The following is a 21430-nucleotide window of genomic DNA, read 5'->3' as shown; positions in this document are numbered from 1 at the left end:
TATTTAGGTTTCTGTTTGTAACGTCATAAGGAGTCACGTGAACACACGACCACATGCACCTTCTAGCATTTATGGATATATTCTAACTCCTTTAAACACTTTACAAACTACTCTATGTCTTTATCTCACTATTACTTTCTCAATTGATCTACAAAGATTGAGAAATCTGAAAAATGCCCATCAGTTTCCTTGAGCCCAAATGTCCAATTTAACAGAATGTAGGTTAAAAGCAATACAAAGAAAACAAGTCGGACATCTGAGACGCTGGAGGTGATGTGGATTTTTTTTTTTTTGCTAATCTATGTTGTTTGGTGGATGAGTTTTCATGTGAAGTTAAAGATCCAAACTGTTGGAAACACTTTTAATAAACCAAACTAAAGCACAGACACATTACTCAGGGGTGTGTACTGCCACAAAAGCAGCTAATTACACACATTTCCTCAGTTTCATCTTAAATTCTCTCAGTCCTCTGCACAGAAATCAGACCGATATCTAAAAACAACATTTGATGTTTCTACCCTGAACAGACGGGGTCACATTAACAGTGATGAGACTGTATACTTAGAGCAGATCTGTAAATACTATAACTGATATCAAGCGTTAGCCCACAGGCCAAGATTAAGCTGATGAACTAAAACTAATTTGCTGGACCCTCTCGGGGTCTTAACTCCATAGCATCATATTACTGACGATTAACAGCAGATGGTAACTCAGAGATGGTATTATGGAAAATAAACCACTATTAAACAATCAGAAAAATCATTGCTAGTGTTGTTAGCCGTGTCTTCAAAAGGTCAAAATAAATACAACAAAAATCCTAGTTTCCTAAAAATGTCTTTTCATTACTGCAGCACAGTTGACTCATGAACACACACGCATACACACACGCACCGCACCAACTATAATACACATCTGCATTTTTGCATACAACATTCACCAGTTTGGCTGTTTTGAATATTTAAAAAAATACTCTCCCATGTGACGTCTCTCGGATCCCTTTCACATTACACAACGAAAGAAGACACTTTGCAACAAGAGGCGTACAATTTTAGATACAGTATATTTACATACAAATATGATACATTTTTTTTTTATATAAAAGAGAAAAAAAAACAAAGCCTGCCGGCCACCTTCGAACATCCAGAAAGGAAAACACTGTCACACTGGGGATAAATCTTGGTTGAAAAGGGTTTGGTGATGGAGGGCAGGAGCTCGGCGATTAAGGCAATCTCTCAGAACGGATGATGAGAACAAGATTAAAGGGAGGCCGGGTAACTAATTAAAGAAGAATCACCAACACTTAATTTGTAAGGACACAAGATGGCTTTCAGTGTGAAGGCGGTCGTAATCCTCTCGCTCATCTTCTCACTTGCTGAGAAGCATCCTGGCAAAGTCTGAATTTGACAAAGGTTTCGTCTCTCCAGCTGCGTTCGCTGCTGCTGCGCTGGCTGTTGTCGGGACCGGCTCAGCTGAGTTCCCGTTCTCCACTTTGCTTACAGGTCCACTTTGTCGGTGCAGAGATCGAGGGAGTAATGAGAGCTGGGTGCGTCCTCGTCCTCTCCTGGAAAAAAGAAAAAACAGATTTGTTTATGCACAGGTACAGATCTGAGGATGGCGGGCGTTCAGAGCAGGAGAGAAATGAGTCAACCAAACTTACGATCCGAAGACCTGGCGAGGCATCATGTCTGTTGTGGGCCTGTTGGAACCAGGTTTATCCATCATGTTCCTGCGAGGCGGGTTGCTTATAGCAACAGAGATTTTGTTGCCGTCCACCTCCATGCCGTCCATTTTCTGAACCGCCTGAGCTGCTTGAGCTTCTTCTGCAAACTCAACATATGCCAGACCCTGCAGAGAGAAACAGAGGGTTAAAACATCAACAGGCTCTACACCACTTGACCTTGAAAGGTGATTCTCATCATTTCAAACAGGTTGGCTATTTTTAGCCAAACATCTGGACACTGTCCTCGTTTTCAAGCCTCACCTTGGGCTTTCCTGAGCGATACGTGACCAGACGAACATCTTTGAGGGTGCCGTGACTTTTGCAGAGTTCATCCAGTTGCTCTTTAGTGCAAGAGAACGGCAGTCCAGAGATGAAGATCTTCTGTTTCTCCATGGATGCGTTGTACTTAAACACCTGCAGGGACATCAATGTGAAGTGATTACTTGTGTTGGTAACATTATCAGGACTTCTGAAGGGTTCACCACTTCAGTTCAAGACCACATAGAATTCAATTTAACATACAGTAGTGACAATATGACTTACTACCAGTGATATATAATGATCATTCTTTATGATGCAATTAAATTATTACTACCCTGGACCCAGATATGTGACATATGGGGAGATAGATCACCCAATTCAAGGTAACAGAAAATATGCTCTAATATAATGTGTAAAGGCTTCAGTGATTTTAAAGACTTTGAGACATGCGGATACTGTTCATATTTCATATTTACCTTAAACTCAGGATTTTTGTTTTTGTCCACACACGGCGACACAAACATGGGCCTGCCCTCCACCTCTCGCCTGTCCAGCTTCAGGGCTTCGGCGACAGACACTGTAGATTCAAACTGTACGTAGCCGTAGCCTTTGAAGTTCCCTTTGTTGCTGAAGACAGGTCGAATCTGTTTGATGGGACCACAGGTCTCAAACAGAGTCCTGAGCTTTGCCTCTGGCTCCTCCAGCGTGTATGCCAGGTTGCTGATGAAAACGCTGCTGTTGTCGTTGCGAAGCTCCGGCTTGTCATCTCCCTGCTGGGCCCTTTTAGCGCCAGGTGGAGGAGGTTTAAAGCCAGGGGGAGCGTTCCTCCCAAAGAGTCCCGTCTCAGTTTCCATGTATTCCTCTTTGGCTTGGTCCCCATTTCCTCTGTGCCTTTTAGGAGCTTGATCTGTCATGGAGGGAAATTAGGAACATTAGGAAACACATATCTGAAGGGTCATTTCGTGTAAAAGCTTTGTAATATCATAGTCGTTATTTACCTGCATCATCATTCCACTCATCGTGATAATCATCCTGCTCCGCTTTCCTCTTCTCCCCAGTTCGAGTTCCCTTCTGGAACTTCTTCTGTGCCTTCTTCTCCGACTTGCCTTTTCGTCGCTGATCAGCTCTCTCCTCCTCTTGGCGAGCCAGGTTGGCTTCTTTCTCAGCCGCCTAGCAGATGGCCGGAACACAGTAACGTTAGCCAAAAGCAGCTAAATGATACACCTGCACAGTATTATACTGATATGTGCTCTTACCTTTGCACGTTGCTCATTAATCCTGTTCAGCCGGGTCTCCGTCTTCTGCACTGCCACGTCCCAGTCCTCCAGAGAACCTGTGAGTGAGGACACAATATACATAATTGACAGTGTAACTCGTGGAAATTGTCTTTATTTTTTTAGGTTAACTTTGAGTTTCATGGTGGACTCACCTTCCACTCTCTCAAACGTGAGCAGGACTTCAGACACGTGCTCAGGGTAGTCTGAGGTGCACTGAACTGCTCTGTGCAGAGCTTTCCGACAGTGAAGTGGATCTCCGTAAGACCTGCGGATAAAGTAAAAACATCAAGCACGCCATACACAAATTCTGGCTGAATGTTTAGTCACAAAGGCATCAGACATGGATTGACAGACCTTTCAAGGTTATAGTACTCCAGCCACATGTTGGCATATTTGGCATTCCCTTTTGTCATGATGCTGTCCCAGAGTTCTCGGGCTTTTTGCATGTTCTTGCAGTGGTGGGCCTTTGAAGGGACGAAAAAAAATATGTGAAACATATCCAAGGATTGTGCAGACTGTTCCCATGTTACACGTGTGACAGTGAGTTCTCCTTAAACACAAAGATTATCACATAAATGATTGTCTTTTATTGTAGAAACATAAAACAAACACATTTTCTGTAAAGGAAAGTTTAGCGACTGTCCCTTTAATGTTCACCGTGTATCTCGATGAGCCTATATTAGTGATTCCAGGTCATTTCATTCATCATAGAGTGCCTGTTCACATGAGCTATTTCTAACTTTAAAATGGGCACGCTCATTTGGTCAGCAGTTTAAAAATCACAATTCAATGTGACAGAAATTCAACTCTTGAAAATGGTCGTCATAGTAACATACCTCTATCCTTGCCCAGATCTGCATTATGATACAAGAAGGATCTCCACTTTCACCAAACCCTGCAATGACACAAGGCAGTGAATTATATGAAAACCCAACAGAGAATAACACAAAAATAAATCTCAGCCGGTCGTAAATCCACCTACTTTCTTCTACATCTTGCTTCATGTAGTCCAGAGATCGTGAGAAAGCTCCTCGTAGCTCCTCCAATTCTTTACTCGATTCTGCAGAAAAGAAAACACACCACGGGGGTGATGAAATCAATAATTTCCAAACACAAAGATAAATTCGGTTTCACAAACAACTGCTCTCACCTTTGCTGAAATCCACACGCCTCCTCAGGTAGTCGAGGTACGCCTGCCAGATCTCCACATAGTCCGTCGCTTGAATGAAACCTGCATTCAGCGCCTTTTCAAAAACATCTGTGAGAAAGACAAAGAGCCAACATGATGACACCATGATAAAAACAGCCACTGAGTCATCTCAACAGCTTCATGCTGCACTCTAGTTGTTACCGGAGACGGTGTGATGGTCAGCTCCATGCCGCTCCAGAGCTAGCACGTAGCTCTTCCACAGACCCATCGTCCAGGGGCAGTTCCTGACGGCACGTTCATGAGTCGAAAGAACCAAGTCTTTGACCTTCAGCTGACGATCCTGTAGAGAAAACACAAAACAAACTGGTTAAAATACTCTTAAACGAGCTGAAATCTTAGATCTTAGATTTTCGCTGATTGCTGATGTTAGAAAGTCCAAGTGTTTAAAAAGTTAAAACGATTAAAAGCCTCCGTTTCAAGAGGAGCTGTTGGAGAAATCATTGGCTGTAATTAATCAAGATAAGCTCAGTCCAACACTGTGATAGTTGTTTAGCCCTTTGCTGGCAGACGATGGAGCTGGCAAGTTTGAGGAGCTGAATAAGAGCAGTCAGACTGGGAGGTAATGGCATGTGAAATTAGTCCAAACTCCACACAGCAAACATAACAGTCTGACTGGGAACCCTTTAAAAACAGAACCGCGCCAAACACAGACCAATACTCACAAGATATGTGGTGTATTTTGCCCACATGTCTGGTACCAGGCAGTTCTCTGCCAGAGTCCGCTCATAGGTTATCTGGACCCGTGCTGGGTCGCCCTCTTTTAGTTCAAAGTCGATGTAGGTCTGATACTCTGCCAGCTTAGGAGGTTCTGCTGCCAGCTGAAGTGAGAAAACAGCATACAAATGTTATGCACGGAAAAAACTCTGCTTATTATTTGAAGTAATAAAAGGAAGAAAACAGTCAAAAAGATGTTAGATAACCAATGCAAGTCGGGTACCAGTGACTCCTCGAAAGGTCTGCACTTCTCCATCTGCTGCGAAGCCTTTTTGTACTGACTTATAACGTTCTCAGACACCCCGCTGTCAGACCACTCCTCATACTCTGCATACGTGGCTTCCATGTCTACAAGGCAACACAGCACCAACATTAACAATGAGCACACATTCATGTAAAACAGTAACACTGAGAGGTGTACATTTATAGTTAGTGTGTAATGTATACTGCATCATCTTTGCGCCGAGTGAAAAGTTCAGATAAGAAAAGGTTTCAAGCATTATAAAACTGCCTCTGCTCTCCATTCAACTGGGCCAGAATTAATATAATGAAATGAAGTAATATCTCTCGTCCCCTGCTGCAACAAACTGAGGAGTGTTCTCTTTCTAAATCTGTATTGCATTTTAAAAGTCACATCACAGTCATGCCACACTCGACTAATCTCCAAAGGCAGCGGTATCTTTTTAAGTGGTGTATTTCACAGTTTTTTCCCCCAGGTGGGCCGTGACATAAGGCCTTCACAACAGGAATCCTGCCCGTTTTACACTCCGTCTGGACAGAAGAGACGTCATTCTCACCCATTAAGGGGATGGCCAGCTGGCGACGAAACAGTGTATGGATGCGCCCAAGCTGAGTGTTCAGCAGCTCCTGCTCCTCACGGCTGGGAATCCTGCCAGGAGGAGGCTGAGAGGAAAAAGCAGAAAATGGTTTAAAAATGTAGAAAAGGTCCATTTAGATTACATCAAATGAATTTAGGTGAGTGGATTATCGCTCGAAAGCATGCTTTGATAAAGTATTATTCCTGCACTCCAGTAAAAGGTTTTAATCCAACAGCTGTCTATCTTGCACAGTCTGATGCTGATGATATTGCATGATTCAGAATAAACCTCTCTCTTGTAGATACATGTAATCAAACAGAAACTAAGACAGAGCATACGTCTAAGCATCGATGATGGAGGCACAAACCTGCACTGTGGACAGAATGGCGTTCTCAAACTCTCTGTACGCCTCCCACACCGTCTGTCCCTTCGTCATGTGAAGCCCCACAGCTGTCACAGCTCTCTCAAAGATGGCTCTCACCTTGTCTATTCCACCTGGTGACCCCATCCCACCAATTGAATACTGAGCATATTCAAGCCAAATATCTGGACCTGGGTATAAAGACACATTATTAAATGTTAGGATCATGTAATGACTGAATGTCAAACCAAAGCAGGTGACGATGGTACGGTGTACTCACAGAGATAGTCTTTTACAGCTCTCTCAAAAAGTTCATATACTTTCTCCCGGTTCGGCTCCTCCTCAGTCAGACGGATCTCATCTTTGAGCCAGTCTAGCCAGATCTCTGCAGGATTCAACAACAAAAATGTGGTTTCAAATAATGCAGAGTTGCTGTCAAATGATTCCCCCTCAGCCCCAAAACTGTTATTAGACATACACCAACCTTCAGTGAGCGGGAAAAGTTCGCTCATCTTCTGCCTTGCCTTTCGCAGGCGGAAAAGCTCTCCCTCCTGCTTGAGTAGTTTGATGAGATCCACGTGGCAGTTGTAGTCGAAAGCATTGATTGACAGCTGAAAAAGGAGGGTGAGACGTTGAACAACACAACACTTCACTAGGTACACTCGTACAAATCGAATGTGATCCAATACAACAACGCTGCCATGAATTCAACATTTACAAAAGCTTCTAATGTTTCAGTTTTTGTTGACACTGTCTGAGAGGTATTCATTTAACTATTATGTTTACTGTTGAAGTAGTGGTAAACTGGAATGCATTATATAGAGCGGTGTTTCAAATATATATATATATAAAAAAGTAAGTCTAAGTATATATCCTAATTCACTTATTGCGTCTCCTGAGATTTAGTGGCAGTAATAAATCATGACATTTGCACCAACTGTAACGTAACTAACAAAATATACAAAATAGTACTCAATTGTTAATTTATTAGGTCTAATGCAGTCCAATAAATTCAACCTTCATGAAGGTTAATATGTTTAACTTCAACAAATAATTTAATACATTACACACATGCATACACACACTATATAATATATAGTACAAATCAGTTTTAACTAAGGTTTGAACTGGTGTGCATTAAAGCGGTAACTATGTTATGAGACAAGATTTATCACTTTAAACGTGCCAATAAATAAAGTTAGGACAGCATTAACTTCTTTTTGAGTCGTGCACTTCGTGTCTAACTGCACCGGGAGCTGTGATATTGTTCAGGTTTGTCCAAACATCAGTGTGAAGGGGGAAAAAAAGGCGCGGGTGACACGAGGAAAGCCATTAGCATCACAGATTAGCACGACAGCTAATCACGATAGCTACGTGAGTGACGTCGATATCAAAACGCGTTTGTTTAATTGTTTTTGATGACAGCAGCTCGCGTTAGTGGCGTTATGTTGTCTTGTTTTTTTGTATTAAAGCAGAGCAGGCTGCAGGTGTTCACACTTCTAGAAGCTGCTGACTTGCTGTGGCTGTGTTTACACCTCCATTCATTCTCATTAGCTCGTCGGCTAACGTCAGTTGACCGTTGGCTAATTACCTGCTCCTCCAGCCGTTGGATCTCGGCTTCGTTTTCTTTCTCGTCCTCCGACGATTCATCCTCTTCGTCGTCTGAATTTTCTTCCCCCATGCCCTCTTCTCCCTCCTCTCCTTCTCCTCCTCCTCCTTCTTCTTCTCCGTCCGACTCCATCTCCCTCTCCTCCATTCCCGCATCTTCCTCCTCCTCCATGTCTTGCAACTGCGTTTGCTCTGCGTTGCTCGACGCTGCCATGTTGGAAATGCTGTCTGCCTGGTAACAAGCGGCCAACAAGCCGAGGAGCACCGTGAGAGGTGGAGCCTCGTCAAAGCTGGATCCCACCGACGTGTACCGGCTGCTGTCAGCCGCTGGTAGGCGCTCCTTCAGCGGCTTCCTTCGTCGCTTGGTCCGCAAACTAGTAATGGGAAGTTCGGTTCTTTTTAGGGAGTCGGATCATTTGACTCATTCATAATTCAGCCAAATTTAGCGTTTCTATTTTAGATTAGACAGTGGTCCCTCGTTTATCGCGGGGGATACGGTTGGACCGGATGGGATGGCTGGTGACTCGGATGAATTTATCCTCAGCAGCAGACTCTTGGTCTTCCTTTCCTGGGGCAGTCCTTATGTGAGCCAATTTCGTCATAGCACTTGATAGTTTTTCAAAGTATTCAAAAGTAAAAATGACATTTTCTAATATCAATAATCAGCTGTAGCCACACAAAGCAGATAGAAACACCTATAAAAACTTTCTTTCTAAAAACTTTTTAAGGACAGATATTGACTGTTGGATGCACAGTTCTCATGTGTCTGTGAAGGTTGTTTGTGGATCCTGATCTGATTCTGCCTTTGTGTTTTCAATTTTTTTAAAAATGTTGCTGCTTTTTTCTGTCACTGAACGGCTCACTTAAAAGAGCCGGCTCTTTGAAGCGGCTCGTTCACGAACGACACATCATTATTGTCAACAGAGAGCGGTCGTCTTCACTCGGGCTCACTCGACGATCATCGGTCTTTCAACATGGCCACTGTACGAAAGTCAGCGTCCTCGGTGTTGTTATTTGGAAGAAGGTTATTCAGCCCTCAGCTGACTGCTGTTTGTTCATATCACGAAAAGGTAAACGTGTTTTTTAATAACTAAATAATGATCAGTAATCACTTACTTAAAAGTGTGTTGTCTCACAATAGGTGTAGCTGTCTGCTTAAGGCATAAACAGAGCTGTAACATCTCATTTATGTTTCTCAAGGTGGTGGACCACTATGAAAACCCAAGAAACGTGGGCTCTCTGGACAAAAACTCAAAGAATGTGGGGACCGGACTGGTTGGTGCCCCAGCCTGTGGTGATGTTATGAAACTTCAGGTAATTAGAGGTCAAAAAAAACATTCACCCTTTTTCCACAGCAGCCATTTTCACATGAAATATTAGGGTAAACACAGGTGATACTAATTAAGGTTCAGTTCCATTTAGGTCAAACAGAGTCAGGGTGGTGCACTGCACTGAATGGAACTGGACCTTAATTAGTATCATTGGTAACACCTGTGTGTACTCTACTATTGTGGGTCCGGTCAAATAGTCTTATTTTGCTTAGGAAGGTTCCTAACTGAACTGCAAGAAGGTTACTGGTTCAAACCTCGGCTGGTGTGGAGGTCTTCGGGTACTCGAGTACTGAATTGGTGACTCTAAATTGCCCGTATGTGTAAATGTGGATGGTTGTGTGTCTGTATGTGCCCTGTGTTGTCCAGGGCGTACCCCACCTCTTGTCATAAGTCAGCTGGGATAGGCTCCAGCCCCACCGTGGCTCTGATGATTCATTACATATAATGAATGAATAGATGGATGCAAGATTCCTAATTGAGTGAAAAGACTTGGAAGTATTTACGTAGCCACTGTGATAAGAGCTGTTCGAGCTCTCTAAATGTTAAAGGAAAGGAGCTTCACTCCCCCGTCATGAGGAACATCAACTCACTCTCACAATTCAAGTCCGCACTGTTTAAAATCGCCTTTTCTATCTGACTGATTCAATTTCATTGTCCTATTTTAACCTGTTTTTAATGTTGTATTCTTGTAACTTGATATACTTTTATGGTTCTTTTTGTTTCTGGTATTTGCTGTCTACTTTTATTTATTGTAAGGTGTCCTTGGGTGACAGAAAGGCGCCTATGAAATAAAAAAAATGTATTATTCAGTACTTCCTTTCTTATCTCCTTTAGCATAGGATACACCGGACCAGGAGATAACATTGAAATTAATCTATAAAACATGAATATTATATCATTTAGTGTGACGGTCAAACTTTGTCTAGCTGTGATGGATGTCCAGTGTCCTGCAGATCATCATGGAAGTTAGCATTGATTATTAATCATCCATCTTTTGCCATAACTTGCTAATATATGTTTATATTTGAGTGGACAGGTACTGAGTTTTACCACAAATCAGGTCAATAACATCCGTCGTCGTCCTAAGACTATTCGACCATACCTTCATACTGCTGTCATGACTGTCACCTTCCTGTTGTACAAAGAGGTGTTTAACGACGTAATGTTTTCAGATCCAGGTGGACGAAAATGGCAAGATCATTGATGCAAGATTTAAGACGTTTGGCTGTGGATCAGCCATCGCCTCCAGTTCTCTAGCAACAGAGTGGGTGAAGGGGAAGTCGGTGAGTTGGCATCTCAACACAGATGAAAAGGAAGATGCTGTTTTTTTTTTTTGCTATTGAGGGTCTGATAACTCTGCTGTCATCCTGCAGGTTGATGAAGCTCTGAAGATCAAGAACACTGACATTGCCAAAGAACTCTGCCTTCCTCCAGTCAAGCTTCATTGCTCTAGTAAGTTCAAAGCAATAAAATTAACATATAATCTGTCACCTTTGTTTATTTCTTAGTAAAAATCATCATGATTTCTCACTCCTTTTTTTTTCAGTGCTTGCAGAAGATGCCATAAAAGCAGCACTGTCAGATTACAGATTAAAACAGGACAAGAAGGAGGAACGTGCGCAAGCCACCAATTAATATGCTGTTATAACCATCCATTATGGGCCCTGTGGTGTTTCACTGCCGTGCTGTTTGGACGATTGGTTACCGTCATACTACATCGGGTCTTTCACCCTTCAGGGAGTTTTATATATTTTTGAAAAACCTCCATGTAAAAGGGGTTGTGGGGTCACTCTCTTGAATTCAAGCCAAGATTCCTACAATGTTCAAGTGCCAGGTGTTAATGGTGTTTCTCATTAGTTTTTTTTTTTTTTTTTAATTGATGCTGATTTTGGAGCCGGAAGATCGCGGGGAATATTTGAGGACAACTCGGATCCTTACATGTAAACAAATAAGCTTTTCAACACAGGTCGCCAACATGATAAATCAGAAACCACAGGTCGAGGTGTGTTTTTGTTTTGTATATATTTTGGCTTTATTTGGCTTGATTGTATAAAATCATGACTCCCTCTTCAGAGGATTCAGTATGAAAATACAGTTAGGTCAACAGCTCGAGTACACATACAAAAAAATATAATACAGAATATTGTATGGGACTGTGCTTATTGTGAATTAAATGAGTAAAAACATGTTTAGCGTGTCTGTGCGTGTTTTTATCCACCAGATCCTACATCGAGCGGTGCCACCCTCTGTTGGTGCAGAAGCACCTTTTTCAGCACTAGCAGCACCGCCAGCATTAGCAGAGCTACTAATGTACACAACACAGCAAGCAGGGAGATGACCACTGCGGAGTCTTGCTGTGTGTGTGGTCGTGGGTTGGGAGTGGGCCAGGGTGCGTCTCTGTTTGTGGAAAGCAAAGATCGAGTACCTTCAGCAGAGGTTGCGTTAATCTGAGGGTACTGACCTGTGATGTTGCATTTCTCTTCATCAGGGAGAGAGGTAGTGGTTTTTATGTAAGATGGGCTGACTGTTCTTGTTACATTCAAGGACAAACACTCCTCATAGGTGAGGGTCTCTAAAGAGTAGGGTTCAAGTAATATACGACTCTTTGGAGCATCCTTGGAAGCAGTGGTTTCTTGCTTTGATCCAAAATATCTCTTGTTTTCAAGTGAGTTTAGTCCCATGGGCTTTACCGTCAGCATCTCCAGATTTCTCTCCAGTTTAGGGTTGAGGTCCAGCTGGTATGTCCTCTCATTTGGCTTCAGGACATGAGGACAGATAGTCATGACAGAGAGGTTCAGAAGTAAGCGGTGAGCAAGATGGACGGGTTCGGTGCAGACCAGGTCTGTAGCCATCTTCAGTCTGCCACTCAGCAGCCAGCGGTAAAGATACAAAATGTCACACTCGCACACCCACAGGTTGTTGTTGAGGTCCACGGATCTGAGACGTGGCAGGCCATCGAAGGCTCTCTCCGGGACTGAGCGCAGGCAGTTGCTGTTGATCTTCAGGACCTGCAGGTTGACCAGGGCGGACAGCGAGGGCAGGTCCAGGACAGAGATGCAGTTTGCTGAGAGGTCTAAATGAGTCAGCGATGGAGGAAGATTCAGGGGGAGGCTTGTAAGCTTGTTCCCCCTTAGTGTCAGCACCTGCAGCTTGTTAAGACCCTGAAGTGCCCCAGGTTGGATGGCACGGATGCGGTTGTCCTCCAGATCTAGACGTGTGAGGTTCCCCAGATGCCGCAGGGCGCCGGAGGTGATATAAGTGATGCGGTTTTCTTGCAGCAGCAGGGACTCCAGGCTTGGAGGCAGTCCACGTGGGAAGCGGTCCAGCAGATTGTGACTTAGGCTCAGCTCCTGCAGGCCAGAAAACGGCCGGAGCAGGTGGTCCACGTTACAGAGCTGGTTTCTGGCCACAGACAGAGATGAGGTACTGAGAGGGACGGAGCGAGGAAGTGATCGGAGACCCAGGGACTCGCACAGAACCAAAAATCCTGGACGGGCACAGCAACAGCCAGCAGGACAGGGAGGCATTATGAGGGAGGCTAGAGGACAGACGCAGAGAACCACAAGGACACTACATCTGCCCCAAAGCATGACTCACTGTGAGGAATAACAGGAGAAACAACCACATCAGACACATACGGAACAAATCATAAAGATAATAAAAAAATTTAAAGGTTATAAGTTGTAATAATGGCTTTATTAATGGGTAATAAACAAAACTTTATGGATCAAATGTGAACTGAGAGGCTGGTGTTTGCCTTCCTCCAGCATGACCCTTGAATGCATCATTCTCTGACAGGTTGTTTGACCTTTAACCTTCAAAAAGAGAGCACTTACAACTACAGACATGATGTATTATTATAAAAAACATCTATTAATGACTTAGTAACATTTATATTTATAGTTGAATCACTACTTTTTGCTCTTAGCTTCTTAGAAAACCTGAGAAACCTGCAAGCATTGATGAATGAATTTACAACTCAGCTGCTAAAAAGGAAATTATGTATTTAACATTTATGAAGCCATTATTTCTAACTTATAAAGGGTGACTTATTAGAGTAAAGAAACAGATGCACTTACCATTTTTCTATTCCTGTATTATCTGCTCCTCCGAAGCTTGTCACCTCATGGTCCTTACAAGATCTAAAGATATAAGCACCGCTGCTGCTGTTGAGAATTCCAGGCTCATCAAAGTTTAACGACAGCCTTAAGGTGCTGTGTTACCTATTCTGGATCCTCTTCACTATTCAAATTGATTGAGAGGTCCTATTGTTTGTCAGTGGCAGACAGTGTAAAGGGTCAAAATACACAGAACAAGAGGTTCAGCGAGAGATACTGTGGATAAAAAATCGATAGAAGTAAGAGAGGAACAACACAGAATGTCCCAGATATTTCCTTATCTGAGGTCACCAAAGGTTCCTCAAACAGGCAGTAAATCAAACAAACAGGCCTCTGGACGGAGAGTCTGGACGTCCTGTGTCTTCCTGTCACTTTCCCGTAAGAGTGAAAGTGAAGGGGTAGCCTTTTCTCGAATTATTTAGCACCTCATTGACAAAAGAGCAGGGAATCTGACCCTGGTTGCGAGGCTCTGTCAGGGCTCATGTTTCAGCTGCCACAGGTTAACTCTTGCTTTTAAGCTTCTGTGCTGTCATCTTTGATGTTTTATCTCCGGGAAGTTGACTTATGATCCAGATCAGAGCTTTTTCATCAAGAAATCTGCTTCGGCTGCTTTAGCAATACTTAATCACATTGTAATACCTTTATGATGAATATATTTCAGATGTGGTCTGAATTTACACATATCAAGATGTGAGTGGTGGATATAATGTGAAAAGAAAATACATAACTGATAAACCGATACTTGTTCTGTTCACATGAGGGCAGTGTTTCATTGCAAAAATCTTAAACACAAAAGTTATTTTTTTCTTTGAGTTTCACTGGAACAAATCAGTGTCTCCAAGATTTGCAAAGACAATACATGAGCTTGTTTTGGAGCAGAGGGCTCGGTATGTATCTGGTTTACTGCTGTTGAAATATTTAAACAATCTTGTACAGTAGCCAGGGAAGGACAAAAGGGGGCTCTCGTCATCTCCAGGCTCTAGTACCTTCTGCAGTCCTGTGTTTGGGTGTGATGGTGCCAGCTTTCTGACAAAGGCCAATCCTAAAAAAAAATGTTGTTACTGTGTCTGTGTCTGTGCACAGGATTAGAAATGTCAAGACAGAAGTTTATGTCTCCAAACAGCAGATATCACACGTCTTACATTTGGGCAATTACCTTAAAAATAGTTACCCATGATTCTTGAGTGGACGCAGCTCAAAATTACAGAGTTGAACATAATGTGCACGCCTTTTCTAATCTTAGGTTTCTTCAGAGCTGCAGTGTGTGTCTTTCATCGTGAAAATCTCCACTGTTATTTTATTTGCTTCTTCTTTTTTTCTTTTTTTACAGTAATGACAGAAACATCGTTATCAACAATTTTATTCAACATAAGCAAAACAACATTGTCATTTTGTAAACAATAAAACTGTCACTTACAGAGGAAGCATCTGTCTGGAAACATCTGAGGACAACAATCTGAGGTTCAACGGAGAAAAGGATTTAAACACGACAAACGTCTGGCCCATAAATCGCACAAACTGAACATCACACATTTGGTTTAGATGCCCAGAGTCTCAAACTTGAGGAGCGGGACAGTGAGTTGGAGGTTTTTGTCTTTTGTCTCCTTTAGCCTCTCACATCAGCAAAACAAGCCAACTAACTGTCCCTGTACTCATGTTTTTGGACTCATTACAACTTATTATATTAAAAACAAAAAACATAATTTATCTTATATATATATATAAGTATTACCTATTTAAAGAAAACTCAAACCCTGATTCACAAAGTTTTTATACCAATCAAATCCTGCTTTGACAGTTTAATGCCAATCCGTATTATTAACCAAATAAATATGTAGACAGATAGATAGTAGATATGTATGTTTTTACTTCAACTTCCCAGAGATAACACAGTCGATTTTGGTGTAAAACTTTGTGAATTAAGGCTTCCTTAAAGTAAAATACAATATGATATGAAACAACAACAAAAAAGTAAATATGAATGTAAATATAAAGAAAAGGTTTCGTTACTTCATCAAATCAAGTTTACTGGCACCTCACTTTGCTTTATTTACAGCAGCAAAGATTTTGCTCTAAATGACAGACTGGTTCAGCCAAAGCTCTGAGAAAAACTCATAAAGATGCCGTGGTGTACAGCAGGACGTACCGAGGAGGTTCCTCTGTCTTGGCAGGCAAAAAGAGATACAGATGATACATCTCTGTATCAAAAACACGTGAATAATTACAATTTTTTTATTTGGAAAGCATCAAAAATTAGAGACATTATTTTTCTTGTCTTTCTGCTCTAAAAAAAATCATATTCAAAAAGGAAAACTTTTATTTCACCGTTTCAAGTGAAGATACTTTAACAGCACAGTGATGTGATGTTAGACTGTGGTTAGAGCCCGAAAGGCTGCAGCATTTAAAGAAATCAGCTATGTATTCTTAAAACTGAAATCTTCTGGTATCAAGTTTTGGCTTTTTAATCATTGTATGAATCAAAAACTTTGAGATGCAACATTTATGGACATGATTTATGCAGCAACACAGTTAAATAATTAGATTTCCAGTCACATATCTTCAATCCTGTTTGTCATTTTTTAGTTGAGATAAGATTTTCTCGTTTACATGATGGCACAAACTTCACAAATACAAGGTATAACCAACCCGCCTGATCTGTCATGGTTGCAACATTTCACCTCTTATGCCAACATCAGCCTTGAACATGCCCTAGTGGTGACCCTTTTTCATATGGCAGGTGCAGACTGGTGGACTGGAGCTGGTGCTGGGGCCGGAGCTCTGCTGCACCTCCTCCCTGTGCTTTGGCTGCTCTTTGTGCTTGGGCTCCTCTCTCCGCTTTCCCACCTCCTCTGCATCCCTGACCTTCCTGACCTCCTGTCGAGGCGATGATCTGACATCTCTACCCCTCTCTCCCACCAGAGCCTTGGAGGGCATGCGCAGGTTCTTGGGGGAGGCCATGCTCTGAGTCTGGACCCTCTTCACATGGTCGACAGCATAAGGCCTCTCCTGGAGCTCGCTTGAATTCTTGCGTCCACCTGTTTTATCAGCCGCGTACTTCCTGGGTGCATTGGGAGGCGGTTTATAGGCCTCCAGTTTGCGTTTATGACTCATGGCCGAGGCGCAGCAGATGATGAAGACCATGACGATGAGAAGAGAGGTCACGACGATGATGATGAGCAAATTCTCCTGCAGGAAATCCACTACTCGGGTCAGGACAAAGTCCTTCAGGCGGATCATGGTGGTGGTGATGGTGTTGGTAAGGCTGGGAGGCCCAGTAGCAGCAGTGACTTGAACAGGCGCTCGAGTGGAGAAAGAGATTGGGAAAAGGAGTTCCAGCTCTGCTTCATCACCGCTACCGTCCATGGACATGTTGTAGAACAGAGGGGTGGCGTGACACAGTGAGAAGAGGGTCACACAGGTGACGAACGCAACCAAGCGGGACTTCATCTTCTCTGGTCCTGCAACAACAACAATGGCAATCTTCAATAAATGATTCAGGAAAGAGAAAATACTTCTAAATGTAATCTTGAAGGGATCCACTAACACAGCTTAAGACCTGTTGAAGACAGAGTTTGGGAAACATTCACTTTATTTTCGAGAGTTAGACAAAAGGTTTGATACCGATCTCATGTCTGCGTCAACCATGAAAATAGAACCAGGAGGTAGTTGCCAAAGGTAACAAAATCCATCTACAAACACCTCTAAAGCTCAACAAATAACACGTTACATCCAGTTTATTTACTCTGCACACAAACTACAACACTTTATGAGGCGTTACGTGTTGTTTCTTGGTAACCGCCGTCCTGGTGCAGTGACTTCCTGGAGTCTGGTGCTGTTTGACAGAGTCAGGCTAGCTGTTTCCCCCTGTTTCCAGTCTTTGTGCTAAGCTAAGCTACTCACCACTCGCCTCTTGGCTCTGCATGGGTAAAAACATTTATCGTACAGATATGAGTGCGGTATTGATCTTCTGATCAAACTCTAGGCAACAAACTAATGAGTGCTTTTTCAAATCATCTTGTCCCCTTCGATTTTTCCTGCGACCTGGTCCCATCCCTCAGGTTGGGAAACTAGTATTGAGCATTCTTTCCTGCAGCAGACACATACTGAGGATTTCAAACAATGTTCTAAAGTGCTGTTTCCATGTGAAACATAACTCCAGTACCCATCTTGACTCAGGTTTTTCTAGGTTTTCTGCCATCTCCCATCTTGCACCAGATCTATTTTAGCAGGCAGCAGAGTAGCCATTACTTATTTGGGGTGGAGACAGCGAGTTTGGCACTGAGGGCCTTATAATTTGTAAAGTAGAGGGAGGCCACCCATCCACCACACCAAAGCCAGGAGGAAGCTATATTCCAGAGAGCACAGAGGCGTGGGAGACCTGCGGCTGCGGCCTCTATATTTACACTGGGCAGCAGCTGCTGTGCAGAGGGCCACAGCAGCACAGACCTGATGAAGATATTTCTGCTTCCAGGGAAACATGCATTTACAGACAGTACAACCGACTGGATAAACTTCCTCACCCAATATTACTTTTATTCCATTATTCTCTCCCCAGGTGGGAAAGGTCAAGCTTTATGGGGCTTAGTCTGTTACCATTTAAAACCTGTTTAAGTCTTAACACAGTGTGTAATTATACAGTGTGAAGCTGTAAAGACAAGCTTCTAATCAGCATCAAGCTATGGTGAACCTGCTCTGATATACAGTACACAGTGTGAACCCCTCTCTCTCCTCCCTGTGTGGTCAAACACACAGTATGTACTGTGCTGGACCAGATGGTAGGCTGGGTCTTCATTCCTGGATGTGCAGCTATAGGACAGCACTGCCCTCATAATTACAACCAAAATTACACTTCCTGTATTTCACTGGAGAGCCCACATTACCTTCAACTGAAGGCCATCAGACTCCACATTAATGCATTTCATGATCTTTTTCTGAATTTGCCCTTTGGTTTCTTTCACCACACTGTGTGATAGTAAAGCTTACCACGTTTTTATGTTTTAACACCCTCCTGTAGATGTCATAACCATCATTTATTACACATTTACCCAAAATTCAGCCTGACATACAGGATCATTTTAGAAAAGTTGGATTTATCTTTAAATAAAGGCAATAAAGTTTTAACAATGCTTGGCCTGACAACTCAAATTTGCAAAGGTGGAGTCACTGGCAGAGGTTCGGCCATCTCAAATCATAGTCTTACATAAATAAAAATGTGGACATTGTTTGAATAATTTGAATATTTTAAGTTAAAGTTACAATAAAACAATGTAAAAACATCCCTGCATATAAATGTTAAGAAGTAAAACTACAAAAGTATTATTAGCACTTTCTACCTAAAGTATCAAAAATAAAAGGTTTGTTTTACTCAATTAAATTGTTATATATCATATCATTTATTATTATTAGTTGAAGCTAATTTTAAATGCACATATAGGCATGTATACTCGTGCAGAATCTGTAATAATATACAACATTTTATTATAAACTGATCACATGTGTAAAATCAGTAAAGTAACTAGCTGTTAAATAAATGTATATTAAAGTGGAGTATAATATTAAAAACTGTTTCTGAAATGTCGTGGAGTAGAAGTATAAAATAGCATAAAACTTAAGTAAATGTACTTAGTTACAATCAACCACTTTAAATAACAGTAATAGAAATAACAATATGAGTGAAATAGATCATAAAACGTGAACCTTTACTCAACATATTTTCAGTTTTGGATACCCAGACCTGAAATAAATGTTTCTCTCTTGATTAACACCCACTTTAAATATAAATATATACTTACAGAGCGTGTTATCCTGGCTTTATCTTCTAAACAGCACGACGTGGTGGAGAAGACGCAGAGGAAAATAAAGAGGAGACAGAGTGACGAGAGGAAAGTAAGAGTGAAAGGTTTCCAAGCATTCGCCCTCCCTGCTCAGCACCGAGTGGCTTTTTTTTTCACTGAGCTCTAAAAAGTCAGCTTACTGCAAAATGATGATCCATCCCTCTATTTTCAGCTTCTCCTCCCTCTTTCTTTCTCAACCTCCCAGTCTTCATCTTCCTGCACTCATGGGGCGTCTGTTTGGAAATGAAACTTTGTTTTATGAAATATTATGGCCATGTAGAAGTGATTCTGTACACAGTGGTATTTTCTCATCCATGTAGGAATGCTAAGCTGTCTTCCTTAAGTGTAATTTAAAGAACTTGCTTTGATTCATTAATTCCAAAAGAGTTTTTCTGCTTTAAAACTCACTGAAGAGACGTTGTAGTTGGTACATCAGTCCCATGTTTTAGGGATATGGGTATTTCTGTACATGGCGGGGCGAGTCCCGAGACTCCTCTGCCTCCCACTGAGTCCTCTCTAATTAAGTCCCAGTTGATTACAGCCTGTCTCCACAGGGCATACAAGACCAGCGCAGAGAGCAGAGAGAAAGCACCCCTTTCATCCCGAAAACACATGTACAGAGTGAACATATAAACTTCATGGTCTTTCAGGGCCACTTATCGCTGGATGTGTCTCTAAATATGCAGGACATCTATTTAAGGCTGCTCATGCCTTCTTTCTTATTTCATTCACTTATTATGACAGCTGGAAGATGTTGATTATTATAGCTGCTGTTAACAAGGCAGCAATTTATCCAGGTTCATGATGCAATAAAGAAAACTAGAGAGGGATTCCTCATATTATTGCAATAAGTGTAACACATTATCATAACTACCGTTACAGCACATGAAATAACGTTGTGTCTTAAAATAGTTCTGGGTTTCTAATTCACACAGACTTGTCATCAAGTGTTACAAAGTACTGGAATAGTGTGTTTGGTTATTTTAGGTGCCTTAAACACAATAGACTAAAAGCAATATGACAAAACAATAACAATGCTCATATTTATTCTATTACTACAGCAAACATTTCATATTATTTGAACTTTTGTTAAATTCACTCCATTCTCTATTTTATTTATAAATGTTTGGTTGTTTCACTGCAGCCATGAGACACATAAATACATATAAGGTTCCTACTAGGAATGTGATATACCCATGAATTGCTAATTTCTCTGAAGAAAATATACAAGAGACAGATATCTTGTCAAAAAAAAAAGCCATCACAAGGCAATTGGATAAAGCAGACCCTTCTACCAAGAAACAATGGACAGATAGTGGAGTAAATGTATAATAATGGGAAATATGACACATCGTCTGCAATTGCAAGAAGCACAACATGAAGAAAAATGGCTGAAATGGACAACATACAGATAAAATGGAGAGAACTGATGGACTATTAAACAACTCCATTACTTTTGTTTAGCCATTTGTTCTGGTCATGCATTGTTGAATACTTAATAACAAAACAGTTGGAACTAAGAAACCTATGGAATAATAACTTTGTACCGACATCTGTAACGACAATAAAAATAAAAAAAAGTTATAAAAAAAGCTTGATGATATGCCTTTGGATGTGGTATGTTAAGTTTGCAGACTGTAATTTCACTATTAAAAAAATGATCAGGCTGGGAATATTTGAAATTTTTCTTATATTCAGTCAAATACCATGAAAACACCACAGCTGTGGCTCAGGAGGTAGAGCGGGTCATCCACTAATCAGATGATCGGTGGGTCGATCCCTGGCTCCTCCTGTCTGCATGAGAAAGATACTGAACCTGAAATTCAGTATCCATCACTGTGTGAATTTGGATAATTAATTAGATCTGATGACCAGCTGGCACCTTGCATGGGAGCCAATGCCAATAGATGAATGAGATGTGTAGTGTAAATGTACCTCGAGTGGTCAGAGGACTAGAACGCAGTACAGTCCATTTACACCAAAACTAACAAGTGTTTTCTGTGGGCAGGGCCTGCTGTTGCTTAGGTTGCTAACAGAGCTCCATATACAGATGCAGCTATTAACTGTGGCATTAAAATGTCAGTTTTCTGTCACTTACAATAAACAAAGTAGCTGTGAGTTAAGAGCTGGGCTTTGGTGCTTGCTGGTAGCTCACATGTTAGAGCATGCACCCCATGC

General features: G+C 41.8%; 4 protein-coding genes across 4 annotated transcripts; 1 reads left to right on the top strand and 3 right to left on the bottom strand.

The window, feature by feature from the left end:
- Positions 1–347: 347 nt before the first annotated feature.
- sart3 (spliceosome associated factor 3, U4/U6 recycling protein) lies at positions 348–8209 on the bottom strand. Its single transcript, XM_019275342.2, has 19 exons — positions 7953–8209; positions 6846–6972; positions 6642–6746; positions 6368–6552; positions 5980–6085; positions 5406–5530; positions 5131–5286; positions 4610–4748; positions 4409–4516; positions 4241–4318; positions 4095–4153; positions 3613–3722; positions 3411–3523; positions 3238–3314; positions 2980–3151; positions 2458–2888; positions 1982–2134; positions 1658–1845; positions 348–1561 (listed from the first exon to the last, which is right to left on the bottom strand). Exons 1-19 carry the CDS (start codon positions 8181–8183, stop codon positions 1366–1368), a joined length of 2859 nt encoding a protein of 952 aa, XP_019130887.1. The 5' UTR covers positions 8184–8209; the 3' UTR covers positions 348–1365.
- iscua (iron-sulfur cluster assembly enzyme a) lies at positions 8203–11486 on the top strand. Its single transcript, XM_010753974.3, has 6 exons — positions 8203–8299; positions 8894–9039; positions 9170–9283; positions 10473–10583; positions 10674–10752; positions 10847–11486. Exons 2-6 carry the CDS (start codon positions 8944–8946, stop codon positions 10933–10935), a joined length of 489 nt encoding a protein of 162 aa, XP_010752276.2. The 5' UTR covers positions 8203–8299; positions 8894–8943; the 3' UTR covers positions 10936–11486.
- Positions 11158–13616, bottom strand: tmem119a (transmembrane protein 119a). The gene is made up of 2 exons (XM_010753981.3): positions 13380–13616; positions 11158–12896 (listed from the first exon to the last, which is right to left on the bottom strand). The coding sequence occupies exon 2, from the start codon at positions 12888–12890 to the stop codon at positions 11511–11513; it is 1380 nt and encodes a 459-aa protein (XP_010752283.3). The 5' UTR covers positions 12891–12896; positions 13380–13616; the 3' UTR covers positions 11158–11510.
- Positions 13617–14780: 1164 nt separating this feature from the next.
- Positions 14781–19377, bottom strand: LOC104937684 (transmembrane protein 119a). Its single transcript, XM_019275138.2, has 2 exons — positions 19211–19377; positions 14781–16876 (listed from the first exon to the last, which is right to left on the bottom strand). The coding sequence occupies exon 2, from the start codon at positions 16863–16865 to the stop codon at positions 16128–16130; it is 738 nt and encodes a 245-aa protein (XP_019130683.1). The 5' UTR covers positions 16866–16876; positions 19211–19377; the 3' UTR covers positions 14781–16127.
- Between the last annotated feature and the right edge of the window lie 2053 nt (positions 19378–21430).

This window comes from Larimichthys crocea, chromosome III, assembly GCF_000972845.2.
Source record: "Larimichthys crocea isolate SSNF chromosome III, L_crocea_2.0, whole genome shotgun sequence".
In the NCBI taxonomy this organism is placed as follows: domain Eukaryota; kingdom Metazoa; phylum Chordata; class Actinopteri; family Sciaenidae; genus Larimichthys; species Larimichthys crocea.
This window is presented reverse-complemented; position numbering and strand designations above follow the sequence as displayed.